At 47.6% G+C, this 13153-nt stretch overlaps 1 protein-coding gene across 1 annotated transcript; it reads right to left on the bottom strand.

The window, feature by feature from the left end:
• Positions 1–4190: 4190 nt before the first annotated feature.
• On the bottom strand, positions 4191–5326 carry armh2 (armadillo like helical domain containing 2). The gene is made up of 2 exons (XM_033039998.1): positions 5114–5326; positions 4191–4612 (listed from the first exon to the last, which is right to left on the bottom strand). Exons 1-2 carry the CDS (start codon positions 5316–5318, stop codon positions 4191–4193), a joined length of 627 nt encoding a protein of 208 aa, XP_032895889.1. The 5' UTR covers positions 5319–5326.
• Positions 5327–13153: the final 7827 nt, after the last annotated feature.

The following is a 13153-nucleotide window of genomic DNA, read 5'->3' as shown; positions in this document are numbered from 1 at the left end:
TTCTCTTTCATCATTATAACTCCGAATTGCTTTGGCTGGTAACTGCATAGGTCGATCAAAGTGACCTGCAAGGTGTTTTTGCTCTTGCACTTTTGCCCTTTTTGAGCTTTAATGATGCAAGGCACAAACTGAGTAGCTGGAAATGCTGCTACTAGTTTTCCAATTACCCTTGTCTCCTGTCTAATAGATGGTTTATTTAGTAATAATTAATTTTGTTGTAGGCTTCCACCAAGTCTGCTTTACTCTTTGGCAATGTTACAGACATATGGATAACGTTAATTGTAAATCCCAGAAAGTCCATAGTTGAAAGTCCATTAGATTTATCTGGATGGAGATGACCCCAGAGTTTCACCCAATGTTTGGTAGCTAAAACTGCTGATTTAGCTAGATCCAGGGTTTTTCCCCACAATTGATATATCATCAAGATATGCCATGGCAATATGTTTATGTTTTAAATATTGTCAAGGCCAGTTTTAATATCTTGGTGAACAGTCTTGGGTCTGAAGTTAGGCCATTAGGCAACGCTATACTCTGCCATAGTTGCCCCATCCAGTTAAATTTTAGGTATCGACAATGATCCCTCCATGTCTCCCAAAACAAGTGTAACATTCCCCTTGTTAGTACAGGTCGTACACCTTTGTGTTCTGGAAGGAACCAGATCCACCTACCTCCCCGGTTGCCCGTGGTACGTCCCTTTCTTCAATTTCTGCCTCTTCTGCGGAAGAGGCGCCGGAGTGCGGGGTTGGCACGTTTTCCATGAGGGTCGCTCTGGGCCTTGGCCTAAAAAGGACCTTCGTGGTGCTGCGCGGCCCTCGTGCTTTCACCAGCGTCCTGGTGTTGATACCTGCTGGTGGATGCATAGGGGTGCTGTCGTTGCTGATGACGCTGTTATGAGCCCGATGGCTTTAAACTCTTCGTCGAGCTTTTTTACTTGTTTAAACAAGTTTCCCCCCTGGTTGTGTTGCAGCTGTTTCGCACAACCTTGCAAATTTGGGGTTTAGTGCAGGTTTACTGTGCTCTCACAAGCAATTGATTTCATAGTGGGTATTGCGGAGCAATATCAATCCTGCTGTCATCTCTGTACCATCGTCTGGGCGAGCAACCAATGATATGCCCGCTGTCAGAAGTTTAAAATCTTCTGTAGTTTGACCTTCTGGGTTTTTTGTGCCAGTCCCACTGTACCCCCAGATCGCATTGTTTGCTGCAGGCATTTTTAACGAAGTAAAGTTCACAGGAGGCATATACTTCTCCGTAATTTTGTTACCTGTTCCTGCAGAGGATGAAAGTACAGGTAGTCGATGCTGGCCGCCAGCTTGGTCTGCAATGGTACTTTTCGTTGATCCGTAATTTTGGTGATCACTTCCCAGTAGCTCCTTATGATTCTGCACCCCCTGCACACTGCCGTTTTTTTCAGCCACGTCCCCTTCTTCAGGACCAGCCCAGCCCTGGTCCACAATGCTCTCCTCTGTCGAGGGAGGTGCATTGTTTTATAGCCCTCGATAAGGTGCTGTTGTGGGAGTGCGAAGACTCCCATAGTGAGCTTGCTCCATCTCCCGGAGCAAGTCACGGGCGGACCTCTGCTGCACTCGGGCAGCGCATCCTCTCGGCCGGACTCGGATGAGTATGATCCACAGGGCCTGAAGGTCTGCATCCCAGGGTACTTAAGGAAGTGGCTCTAGAAATCGTGGATGCATTGGTGATAATTTTCCAATGTTCTATATACTCAGGATCAGTTCCTGTGGATTGGAGGGTAGCAAATGTTACCCCACTTTTTAAGAAAGGCGGGAGAGAGAAAACGGGGAATTATAGACCAGTTAGCCTGACATCGGTGGTGGGGAAGATGCTGGAGTCAATTATAAAAGATGAGATAGCCGCATATTTGGATAGCAGTAACAGGATCGGTCCGAGTCAGCGTGGATTTACGAAGGGGAAATCATGCTTGACTAATCTTCTGGACTTTTTTGAGGATTTAACTAGGAAATGGACAAGGGAGAACCAGTGGATGTAGTGTACCTGGGCTTTCAGAAAGCATTTGATATGGTCCCACATAGGAGATTAGTGGGCAAAATTAGGGCACAGGGTATTGGGGGTAGAGTGCTGAAATGGATAGAAAATTGGTTGGCAGACAGGAAACAAAGAGTATGGATTAACGGGTCCCTTTCAGAATGGCAGGCAGTGACTAGTGGGGTACCGCAAGGCTCGGTGCTGGGACCGCAGCTATTTACAATATACATCAATGATTTGGATGAAGGGATTCAAAGTAACATTAGCAAATTTGCAGATGACACAAAGCTGGGTGGCAGTGTGAATTGTGAGGAGGATGCTATGAGAATGCAGGGTGACTTGGACAGGTTGGGGGAGTGGGCAGATGCATGGCAAATGAAGTTTAATGTGGATAAATGTGAGGTTATCCACTTTGGTATAAAAAACAGGAAGGCAGATTACTATCTAAATGGCGTCAAGTTGGGAAAAGAGGATGTACAACGGGATCTGAGAGTCCTTGTTCATCTGTCTATGAAAGTAAGCATGCAGGTACAACAGGCAGTGAATAAAGCGAATGGCATGTTGGCCTTTGTAACAAGAGGAGTCGAGTATAGGAGCAAAGAGGTCCTTCTGCAGTTGTACAGGGCTCTAGTGAGACCACACCTGGAGTATTGTGTGCAGTTTTGGTCCCCTAATTTGAGGAAGGACATTCTTGATATTGAGGGAGTGCAGCGTAGGTTTACAAGGTTAATTCCCAGGATGGCGGGAACTGTCATAGGCTGAGAGAATGGAACGGCTGGGCTTGTACACTCTGGAGTTTAGACGGATGAGAGGGGATCTTATTGAAACATATAAGATTGTTAAGGGTTTGGACAAGCTAGAGGCAGGAAACATGTTCTCGATGTTGGGGGAGTCCAGAACCAGGGGCCACAGTTTAAGAAGAGGGGGTAAGCAATTTAAGACGGAGTCGAGGAAACACTTTTTCTCACATCGAGTTGTGAGTCTGTGGAATTCTCTGCCTCAGAGTGCGGTGGAGGCCTTTCAAGAGATACTTTCAAGCGAGAGCTAGATAGGGCACTTAAAGATGGCGGAGTCAGGGGATATGGGGAGAAGGCTGGAAAGGGGTACTGATTGGGAATGATCAGCCATGATCATATTGAATGGCGGTGCTGGCTTGAAGGGCCGAATGGCCTACTCCTGCACCTATCGTCTATTGTCTATTGCAATTTCTCACTCCCAACTCTCACTCCCAACTCTCACCCATTGTTGGCAGCCCTGGAAACTCAGGATAGTACCCTAGCTAATGGCGGTCCCAAAAAATGTTAGAGTAATTCAGTGAGGCAGGCAGTATATCTGGAGATCATTTGTAGGTGAATGTTGGGGGAATCCAGATCCAAGGGCCACAGTTTAAGAATTAGGGGTAGGCCATTTAGAACGGAGATGTGGAAACGTTTTTTCACCCAGAGATTTGTGAATCTATGGAATTCTCTGCCTCAGAAGGCAGTGGCGGTCAATTCTCTGGATGCTTTTAAGCGAGAGCTCTTAATGATAGTGGTGTCAGGGGATATGGCGAGAAGGCAGGAACGGGATACTGATTGTGGATGATCTGCCATGATCAAATTGAATGGTGGCGCTGGCTTGAAGGGCCGAATGGCCTATTCCTGCACCTATTGTCTATTGTCTATTGACAAGGGAATAACGTTTAATGCAATATAAACCCAGTTAAGTCCGATCAAAGATAGTTTGAGGGTCACCAATGAGGTAGATTGTACACTGCTCTCTAATTGTGGTAGGATGATTCTGTTGCCTGGTAATAGCTGAGAAGAAACTGTCCCTGAATCTGGAGGTGTGCATTTTCACACTTCTATAACTTTTGCCCATTGGGAGAGGGGAGAAGAAAGGGGAGTGTCCAGGGTGCGAGTTGTCCTTGATTATGCTGCTGGCCTTGCCGAGGCAGCGTGAGGTGTAAATGGAATGAACAGAAGGGAGGTTGGGGTTTGTGCGATGGTCTGGGCTGCGTCCACAACTCTGCGGTCCTGGATGGAGCTGTTCCCAAACCAAGCTGTGATGTGTCCCAATAAATGTGTGCTGATGGCCTTACACTGGAAGAAGACACAGTTGTTCCCAACAAAACGGTGATTTTATTTACGTTAAAACATTGTGTTCCTTGAAAATAATCTGACTTTAATGGACATTTTGAATAGTCGCTACAAAGCTCGGTTTTGCTTCTCAAACCCTAGAATGTAGATCAACACTTGGGCATAATTGTCTGGCCAACCAATCCAAGAGAGCTCGGATAAATGTATGAGACTGGAGTGCAGATACTTGGCCTTATTCAGGCGCCGGATTATGGGAATGTTGTTGCAGCACAAGACGTGGAGCAGGTAGCAGGCCCAGAACTTGACCTTGATGGACGTGACATTGCTGTTTCTGCTGTTGATCATGGACACCAGAGTGGTCAGGAGCTGCTGGTCCACCATGATGCACTGGTTGGGGGCGTTGTTGTAGCAGATCCCCGCCAAGCTCTGGAGCACTGTGATCTGGTCCTTCTCCGTGTATATGGTCTGGTTCAGGTAACGCAGGAGAGGCTCGATGTAGGCCTGCGCATAGTTGGCAGCTTCTGGCCCACCTAGTGGAGAGGAGACACCAACGTCATCTAACAGGACTAGTCTCGCCCTGGTCACTCCTCTTCTCCCCTCTCCCATCAGGCAAAGCAAGGTAACCGAAAAAACCCGTACGTGTTTGGAGTGTGGGAGTAAACCGAGGATCTCGGAGAAAACCCACGCAAGTCACGGGGAGAACGTACAAACTCCGTACAGGCAGCACCCGTAGTCGGGATCGAACCCGGGTCTCTGGCGCTGTAAGGCAGCAACTCTACAGATTCACAAGTGAAAGGAGCAGTATTAGGCCATTCAATCATGGCTGATCTATCTCTCCCGCATAATCCCATTCTCCTGCCTTCTCCCCGTAACCATTGATCAGCAACCCGCCCGAAGGCTTGCCGGTCAGTGGGACCGGGTACCCAACCGAACAGGCATGTTGGCCAACATGGGCAAGCTGGGCTGAAGGGCCTGTTTCCGTGCAGCATCTCTCAAACGAGACTAAACTGAAGGATAGTAAGTTGACAAACCTGTATAACTTATTATGCCCAATGAAACCGCTGCCTGCAGCCTGTTATGCAATGGCAGATGAGTATTCTGCAACGCCTCTCCGTAATCCTTAATCTGTTTGGTATAAACTTTGTCTCTCAATTTGTAGTCAACATCTTCTTCTGGGTTGTGGAAAAATTCGTGGCTGGTCTTGCTTCGACGAAATATGCCCAAAAATTTGAACATTTTATATCGTTGCCCTTACAATGACCGTTAAAGAAATCAACAGAGTGGGATTCAGGGACGTATCAGCTCTGAACAGCAGATTGCCTTTGACTCTCCCGATGGAATTCAATTCTAGAAGAATATGGTGCAGAGGACCAACAAAGAGCAACTGTGATGCCTCTCTTTGTGCTGTCATCAAATTCCGCTGTAAGAATGATGTGGTATCTTAAACCACCATTTTCATTGTACTTGAACATAGAGCATTGAACGTAGAACAGTACAGAGTGTGCACAGTGGTTCAGTGATCAGACTACTGCCTCATAGCGCCAGAGGCCCAGGCTCACAACTACGGGTGGGGCTTGTCTGTACGGAGTTTGTACGTTTTCCTCTAAATACGCTCTTCTCAAGATTACCCCATCAGTCTCGTTCAATCAAAAACCACTGAGTCAAGCACTGGAACAACTAAACTTTATTTTTAGATTGAACAGCAAAGTCCCCTATATGATACCTAAACCACTGCTGGTTCGATCCTTGTCTCTGCCTGGCCAAGCCCTTCAGCCTCGTGCAAGCAGAAACACTCCAAAAGGTCATGCAGTCCCAAGCTCACTTCCAGAAGATCAACTTCGATCTAAGATGGAGCCACATTTTATAGGTCCACGAACCTACTTCCGGCTGTTTATCTTCCCTCTCGAGGATGTTCTTAAGTCGGTCTGAGACGTCTTGGACCCTGACGCCAGGGAGGCAACAGACCATCCTCGAGTCTCGCCTGTCGCCACAGAATCTCCAGTCCGTATCTCTGACTATGGAGTCACCCACCACTATGGCTGTGCCCGACGTTGGTCTCGCCGCTCGAGTCTCAGCGCCAGGATTCGAGTCACAGACCTGACCGCCGCTCGGACGGGAAGCATCGTCTGCCCCGACAGCTCACAAGAGGGTGCACCTGTTCGCAAGAGGCACTTCCACCGAGGTCTCCTGCACTCGCTTCATCCCCTTCCTTTCAGTCTCTACCCATCACCTCCTGCACTCTTGGAGTGACGACCTGACTGTAGGTCCTGTCCAGGAAACATTTGTCGTCCAGGATGGACGGCAGGTCATCCAGCTGCTGCTCCAGTTCCCTAATTCGGTCCTTGAGGAGCTGCATCTGGGCACAGTTCCCACAGGTGTAGTGGCCAGTGACACCAGCCGTGACCCTGACTTCCCACATCCTGCATCAAACGCACTGCAATAACATTCCAGCCATCACAAGATTAAATATTTAAATTAAACACACAACCAATTCAGCCTCCTCCCCGTAGACTCTTGAGCCAAAGACTCACACTTTCCCTCACCAAGGCACTTCCCCTCAACAAGGCCGTTCCCCAAACCTGAACTAAATTTTACTTCGGAGTCACGTGAGTGACTACGTGAAGAACCCGCTCAGTGCGCAGGCGCGGCATTACGCCAGCAGTGCAACAGCGGCAGCAGCGGGAATTAGGCGCTCCCGCTACAGAATGAACCGGACCGTCAGGTGAGTACCCTGAGGTCGGGTTTCTATTACAGGGGAGCCTTTTTCTGCTTGTGTTTTACAGGGGCAGGTAGTGTAGAGAAAGCAGGGACAATGCAGAAGAACATGGACAGGTTGGGAGAGTGGGCAGAGAAGTGGCAGATGGAACACAGTGCAGCAAAGTGCGGAGTCGTGCAGTTTGGTCGTAGGAATAAAGGTGTAGACTATTTTCTAAATGGGGAGATAATCCAGAAATCGGAGATGCAAAGGGACTTGGGAGTGCTGGTGCAGGATTCTCAAAAAGTAAATTTGAAAATCTAATCAGTAGGAAGGAAGGCGAATGCAATGCTAGCATTATTTCGAGAAAGCTAGAATACAAAAACAGGGATGTAATGCTGAGGCTCTATCAGCCGCTGGTCAGGCCACAGTTAATAATAATAATATATTTTATTGTCATTGCACATAGGTGCAACGAGATAAGGTATGCAGCTTCCATCCGATAGGCATAACTTAAACAACTAATAACATTTAGATACCCGAGAAACATGATTTATAAAAAAAAAAGAACAGTAAAACAGTAAAACAGTTTAAAGTGCAAATATGTCTGTGCCGGGTCGATGTGTGTGAATACAGTTCATGGGGGTGGGGGGGGGGGGGGAACTCAGCAGGGCCGGTTCAGAGCAGCGATAGCTCTGGGGATGAAGCTGTTCCTGAGTCTGGAGGTACGGGCGTAGAAGGCCTTGTAACGTCTGCCGGAAGGTAGGAGTTCGAACAGACTATTACAAGGGTGTGAGGTGTCTTTGTGGATGCTGATGGCCTTCCTGAGGCACCGTGTGTGGTAGATGCCCTCCAAGGCTGGTAGCTGTGTCCCAGTAATCTTCTGCGCTCTGTGGACGACGTGCTGAAGAGCTCTCCTCTCTGCCTCCGTGCAGCTGAGATACCACACAGAGATGCCATACGTTAATATGCTCTCTGTGGTGCAGCGGTAGAACGTTGTCAGCAGCTGTTGGGGCAGACCAGTCTTTTTCAATGTTCTGAGGAAGAACAGTCGTTGCTGTGCCTTCTTGACCAGCGCAGCGGTGTTGGTGGACCATGTGAGGTCCTCCGAAATGTGTGTGCCCAGAAACTTAAAGCTGGACACTCTCTCCACACTGTCCCCGTAGATAGAGATTGGGGTGTGTTACTCATTTTGTGTCCTCCTGAAGTAGAGCATGGGGCTCAGCACACAGCCCTGTGGTGTGCCGGTGCTCAGAGTGATAGTGGAGAACAGGTGCGGGCCGAGTCTCACTGCGGTCGCTCCGTCAGGAAATTCAGGATCCAGTCGCATATCAGCGAGTTGAGGCCTAGCTGGTGGAGTATGGTGGTGAGCTTGGTGGGGATGACAGTGTTGAAGGCAGAGCTATAGTCTATGAAGAACATCCGCACGTACGTTCCCTGTCTTTCCAGGTGAGTCAGGACAGTGTGAAGAGACAGAGAGATGGCATCCTCCGTGGATCGATTTGCCCTGTATACAAATTGATGTGAGTCCAGTGTGGCAGGGATGCTGGATTTGATGTGAGATAGGACCAGCCTTTCAAAGAACTTCATGAGTATTGGAGTTAAGGCAACCGGACGGTAGTCGTTCAGGTTAGAAACATAGAAACATAGAAATTAGGTGCAGGAGTAGGCCATTCGGCCCTTCGAGCCTGCACCGCCATTCAATATGATCATGGCTGATCATCCAACTCAGTATCCCGTACCTGCCTTCTCTCCATACCCTCTGATCCCCTTAGCCACCAGGGCCACATCTAACTCCCTCTTAAATATAGCCAATGAACTGGCCTCGACTACCCTCTGTGGCAGGGAGTTCCAGAGATTCACCACTCTCTGTGTGAAAAAAGTTCTTCTCATCTCGGTTTTAAAGGATTTCCCCCTTATCCTTAAGCTGTGACCCCTTGTCCTGGACTTCCCCAACATCGGGAGCAATCTTCCTGCATCTAGCCTGTCCAACCCCTTAAGAATTTTGTAAGTTTCTATAAGATCCCCTCTCAATCTCCTAAATTCTAGAGAGTATAAACCAAGTCTATCCAGTCTTTCTTCATAAGACAGTCCTGACATCCCAGGAATCAGTCTGGTGAACCTTCTCTGCACTCCCTCTATGGCAATAATGTCCTTCCTCAGATTTGGAGACCAAAACTGTACGCAATACTCCAGGTGTGGTCTCACCAAGACCCTGTACAACTGCAGTAGAACCTCCCTGCTCCTATACTCAAATCCTTTTGCTATGAAAGCTAACATACCATTCGCTTTCTTCACTGCCTGCTGCACCTGCATGCCCACTTTCAATGACTGGTGTACCATGACACCCAGGTCTCGCTGCATCTCCCCTTTTCCTAGTCGGCCACCATTTAGATAATAGTCTGCTTTCCTGTTTTTGCCACCAAAATGGATAACCTCACATTTATCCACATTATACTGCATCTGCCAAACATTTGCCCACTCACCCAGCCTATCCAAGTCACCTTGCAGTCTCCTAGCATCCTCCTCACAGCTAACACTGCCCCCCAGCTTAGTGTCATCCGCAAACTTGGAGATATTGCCTTCAATTCCCTCATCCAGATCATTAATATATATTGTAAATAGCTGGGGTCCCAGCACTGAGCCTTGCGGTACCCCACTAGTCACTGCCTGCCATTGTGAAAAGGACCCGTTTACTCCTACTCTTTGCTTCCTGTTTGTCAGCCAGTTCTCTATCCACATCAATACTGAACCCTCAATGCCGTGTGCTTTAAGTTTGTAAACTAATCTCTTATGTGGGACCTTGTCGAAAGCCTTCTGGAAGTCCAGATACACCACATCCACTGGTTCTCCCCTATCCACGCTACTAGTTACATCCTCGAAAAATTCTATAAGATTCGTCAGACATGATTTACCTTTTGTAAATCCATGCTGACTTTGTCCAATGATTTCACCACTTTCCAAATGTGCTGCTATCCCATCTTTAATAACTGACTCTAGCAGTTTCCCCACTACCGATGTTAGACTAACTGGTCTGTAATTCCCCGTTTTCTCTCTCCCTCCCTTCTTAAAAAGTGGGGTTACGTTTGCTACCCGCCAATCCTCAGGAACTACTCCAGAATCTAAAGAGTTTTGAAAGATTATTACTAATGCATCCACTATTTCTGGAGCTACTTCCTTAAGTACTCTGGGATGCAGCCTATCTGGCCCTGGGGATTTATCGGCCTTTAATCCATTCAATTTACCCAACACCACTTCCCGGCTAACCTGGATTTCACTCAATTCCTCCAACTCCTTTGACCCGCGGTCCCCTGCTATTTCCGGCAGATTATTTATGTCTTCCTTAGTGAAGACGGAACCAAAGTAGTTATTCAATTGGTCCGCCATATCCTTGTTCCCCATGATCAACTCACCTGTTTCTGACTGCAAGGGACCTACATTTGTTTTAACTAATCTCTTTCTTTTCACATATCTATAAAAACTTTTGCAGTCAGTTTTTATGTTCCCTGCCAGTTTTCTTTCATAATCTATTTTTCCTTTCCTAATTAAGCCCTTTGTCCTCCTCTGCTGGTCTCTGAATTTCTCCCAGTCCTCCGGTATGCTGCTTTTTCTGGCTAATTTGTACGCATCATCCTTCGCTTTGATACTATCCCTGATTTCCCTTGTTATCCACGGATGCACCACCTTCCCTGATTTATTCTTTTGCCAAACTGGGATGAACAATTTTTGTAGTTCATCCATGCAGTCTTTAAATGTCTTCCATTGCATATCCACCGTCAACCCTTTTAGAATTAATTGCCAGTCAATCTTGGCCACCAGGTTGGTGACTTTAGACTTTTTCGGCACCGGCACTGTGGTAGCTGTCCTCAGGCACTTGGGGATCATTGCCAGAGATAGAGACAGGTTAAAGATTCTCGTGAATACCTCCGCCAGCTGTACAGCACAGTCCTTTAGTATCCTTCCCTGGACTCCATCCGGGCCTGCAGCCTTGCGTGGATTGATCCTACGCAGAGCGCACTGTACCTCCTGAGTGCTCAGTGTTAAGACCTGTCCCTCCGTCATGGCCGGGGTTATTCCACTCCTGGTGGTGTTGCCAGTTTCGAAGCGGGCAAAGAAGGTGTTTAGTTCGTTGGCCAGTGTGATATCACTGTGGGGGCAGGCGGGGCTGCTCTTGTAGTCAGTGATGTCCCTGACACCCTGCCACATGCTTGTGGTGTCCGCGGTATTGAAGTGGTCTTCCGCCCTTTGCCTGTGGATATCTTTGGCCTTTTTTATACCTTTGTTCAGGTTCGACCTGGCAGCACTGTAGGCAGAAGTGTCCCTGGATTTAAAGGCATTGTTGCGTGCCCTTAGCAGATTCTGTACCTCCTTGTTCATCCACGGTTTCCGGTTTGGAAACATCTTTATTTTCTTGTCCACTGTGACAGACTTCACACAGCAGTTGATGTAGGAGAGCACAGTGGATGTGTACTCCTCCATCTCTACCTCTGTACCACAGGTTGCCTGTTGCGCAAACAGGTCCCAGTCTGTGCAGTCCTGGAGTTGTAGGGTGGCGTCCTCGGGCCATATTTTGACCGTCCTTATTGCAGGTTTGGTCTTGCGGATGAGGGGTTTGTATGCAGACAGAAACAGTGAGAGGTGATCGGATTGTCCCAGGGATGAGCAGGGGAGAGCTCTGGATGCGTCCTTGATGTTTGTGTATACTTTATCCAGCGTGTTTGAGCCCCTGGTAGGGCACTGCACATGCTGGTGGAATTTGCGGAGAGCAGCTCGTAGGTCGGCCTGCAGAATGAGTATTGTTTGAGTATCGTAAGCAGTTTAGGGCATCATATCTGAGGAAGAGTGTGCTGGCTCTGGAGAGGGTCCAGAGGAAGATAACGATAAGGAAGAGAATGATCACAGGAATAATTGGGTTAACATATGATGAGCGTTTGTTGGCACTGGGCCTGTACTCACTGGAGTTTAAAAGGATGAGGGGACCCCTCATTGAAACTTAATGAACAGTGAAAGCCCAGGATAGAGTGAATGTGGAGAAAATGTTTCCACTAGTGGGAGAGTCTAGGGCCAAAGGTCATAGCCTCAGAATAAAAGGACGTTCCTTTAGATAGGAAGTGTGGAGAAATTTCTTCAGTCAGAGGATGATAAATCTGTGGAATTCATTGCTACAGAAGGTTGTGGAGGCCGTCAATGGATATTTTTAAGGCAGAGATGTAACAGATTCTTGATTAGTAAGAGTGTCAGGGGTTATGGGGAGAAGGTAGGAGAAAAGGGTTAGAAGGGAAAGATAGATCAGCCATGATTGCATGGCGGAGTAGACTTGATGGGCCAAATGGCCAAATTCTGCTCCTAGAATGTACATTTAATGTTAGAAACATAGAAAATTGGTGCAGGAGGAGGCCATTCGGCCCTTCGAGCCAGCACCACCATTCATTGTGATCATAGCTGATCATCCCCAATCAATAACCTGTGCCTGCCTTCTCCCCATATCCTTTGATTCAACCAGCCCCTAGAGCTCTATGTAACTCTCTCTTAAATCCATCCAGTGATTTGGCCTCCACTGCCCTCTGTGGCAGGGAATTCCACAAATTCTCAACTCTCTGGGTGAAAAGTTTTTTCTCACCTCAGTCCTAAATGACCTCCCCTTTATTCTAAGACCGTGATTCTGGACTCGCCCAACATTGGGAACATTTTTCCTGCATCTAGCTTGTCCAGTCCTTTTATAATTATATATGTTTCTATAAGATTCCCCCTCATCCTTCTAAATACCAGTAAATACAAGCCTAGTCTTTTCAATCTTTCCTCATATGACAGTCCCGCCATCCCAGGGATCAATCTTGTGAACCCACGCTGCACTGCCTCAATCACAAGGATATCCTTCCTCAAATTAGGAGACCAAAACTGTACACAATACTCCAGATGTGGTCTCACCAGAGTCCTATACAACTGCAGAAGAACCTCTCTACTCCTATACTGAAATCCTCTTGTTTTGAAGGCCAACATTCCATTAGCTTTCTTCACTGCCTGCTGTACCTGCACGCCAACTTTCTGTGACCGGTGTACAAGGACACCCAGGTCTCGCTGCACCTCCCCCTTACCTAACCTAACCACATTGAGATAATAATCTGCCCCTTTGTTTTTGCTGCCAAAGTGGATAACCTCACATTTATCTATATTACACTGCATCTGCCACGCATCTGCCCACTCACTCAACCTGTCCAGGTCACCCTGCAACCTCCTAACACTCACTCAACCTGTCCAGGTCACCCTGCAACCTCCTAACACCCTCTTCACAGTTCACACTGCCACCCAGCTTTGTGTCATCCGCGAACTTGCTATTGTTGCTCCTAATTCCCTCTTCCAAATCATCATTTAGAAT

This window comes from Amblyraja radiata, chromosome 2, assembly GCF_010909765.2.
Source record: "Amblyraja radiata isolate CabotCenter1 chromosome 2, sAmbRad1.1.pri, whole genome shotgun sequence".
In the NCBI taxonomy this organism is placed as follows: Eukaryota; Metazoa; Chordata; class Chondrichthyes; order Rajiformes; family Rajidae; genus Amblyraja; species Amblyraja radiata.
Note: the sequence above shows the minus strand (reverse complement) of the source record. Positions and strands in the feature narration are given on the sequence as shown.

What these genes read in the sequence shown, in the direction of transcription:
- armh2 (XM_033039998.1), bottom strand. Translation starts at nt 5,318, where the DNA reads ATGTTCAAATTTTTGGGCATATTTCGTCGAAGCAAGACCAGCCACGAA. An exon ending in GGGCATAATAAGTTATACAG is followed by an intron (nt 4,613 to 5,113) that starts GTTTGTCAACTT and finishes CCTCTCCACTAG; the next exon opens with GTGGGCCAGAAGCTGCCAAC.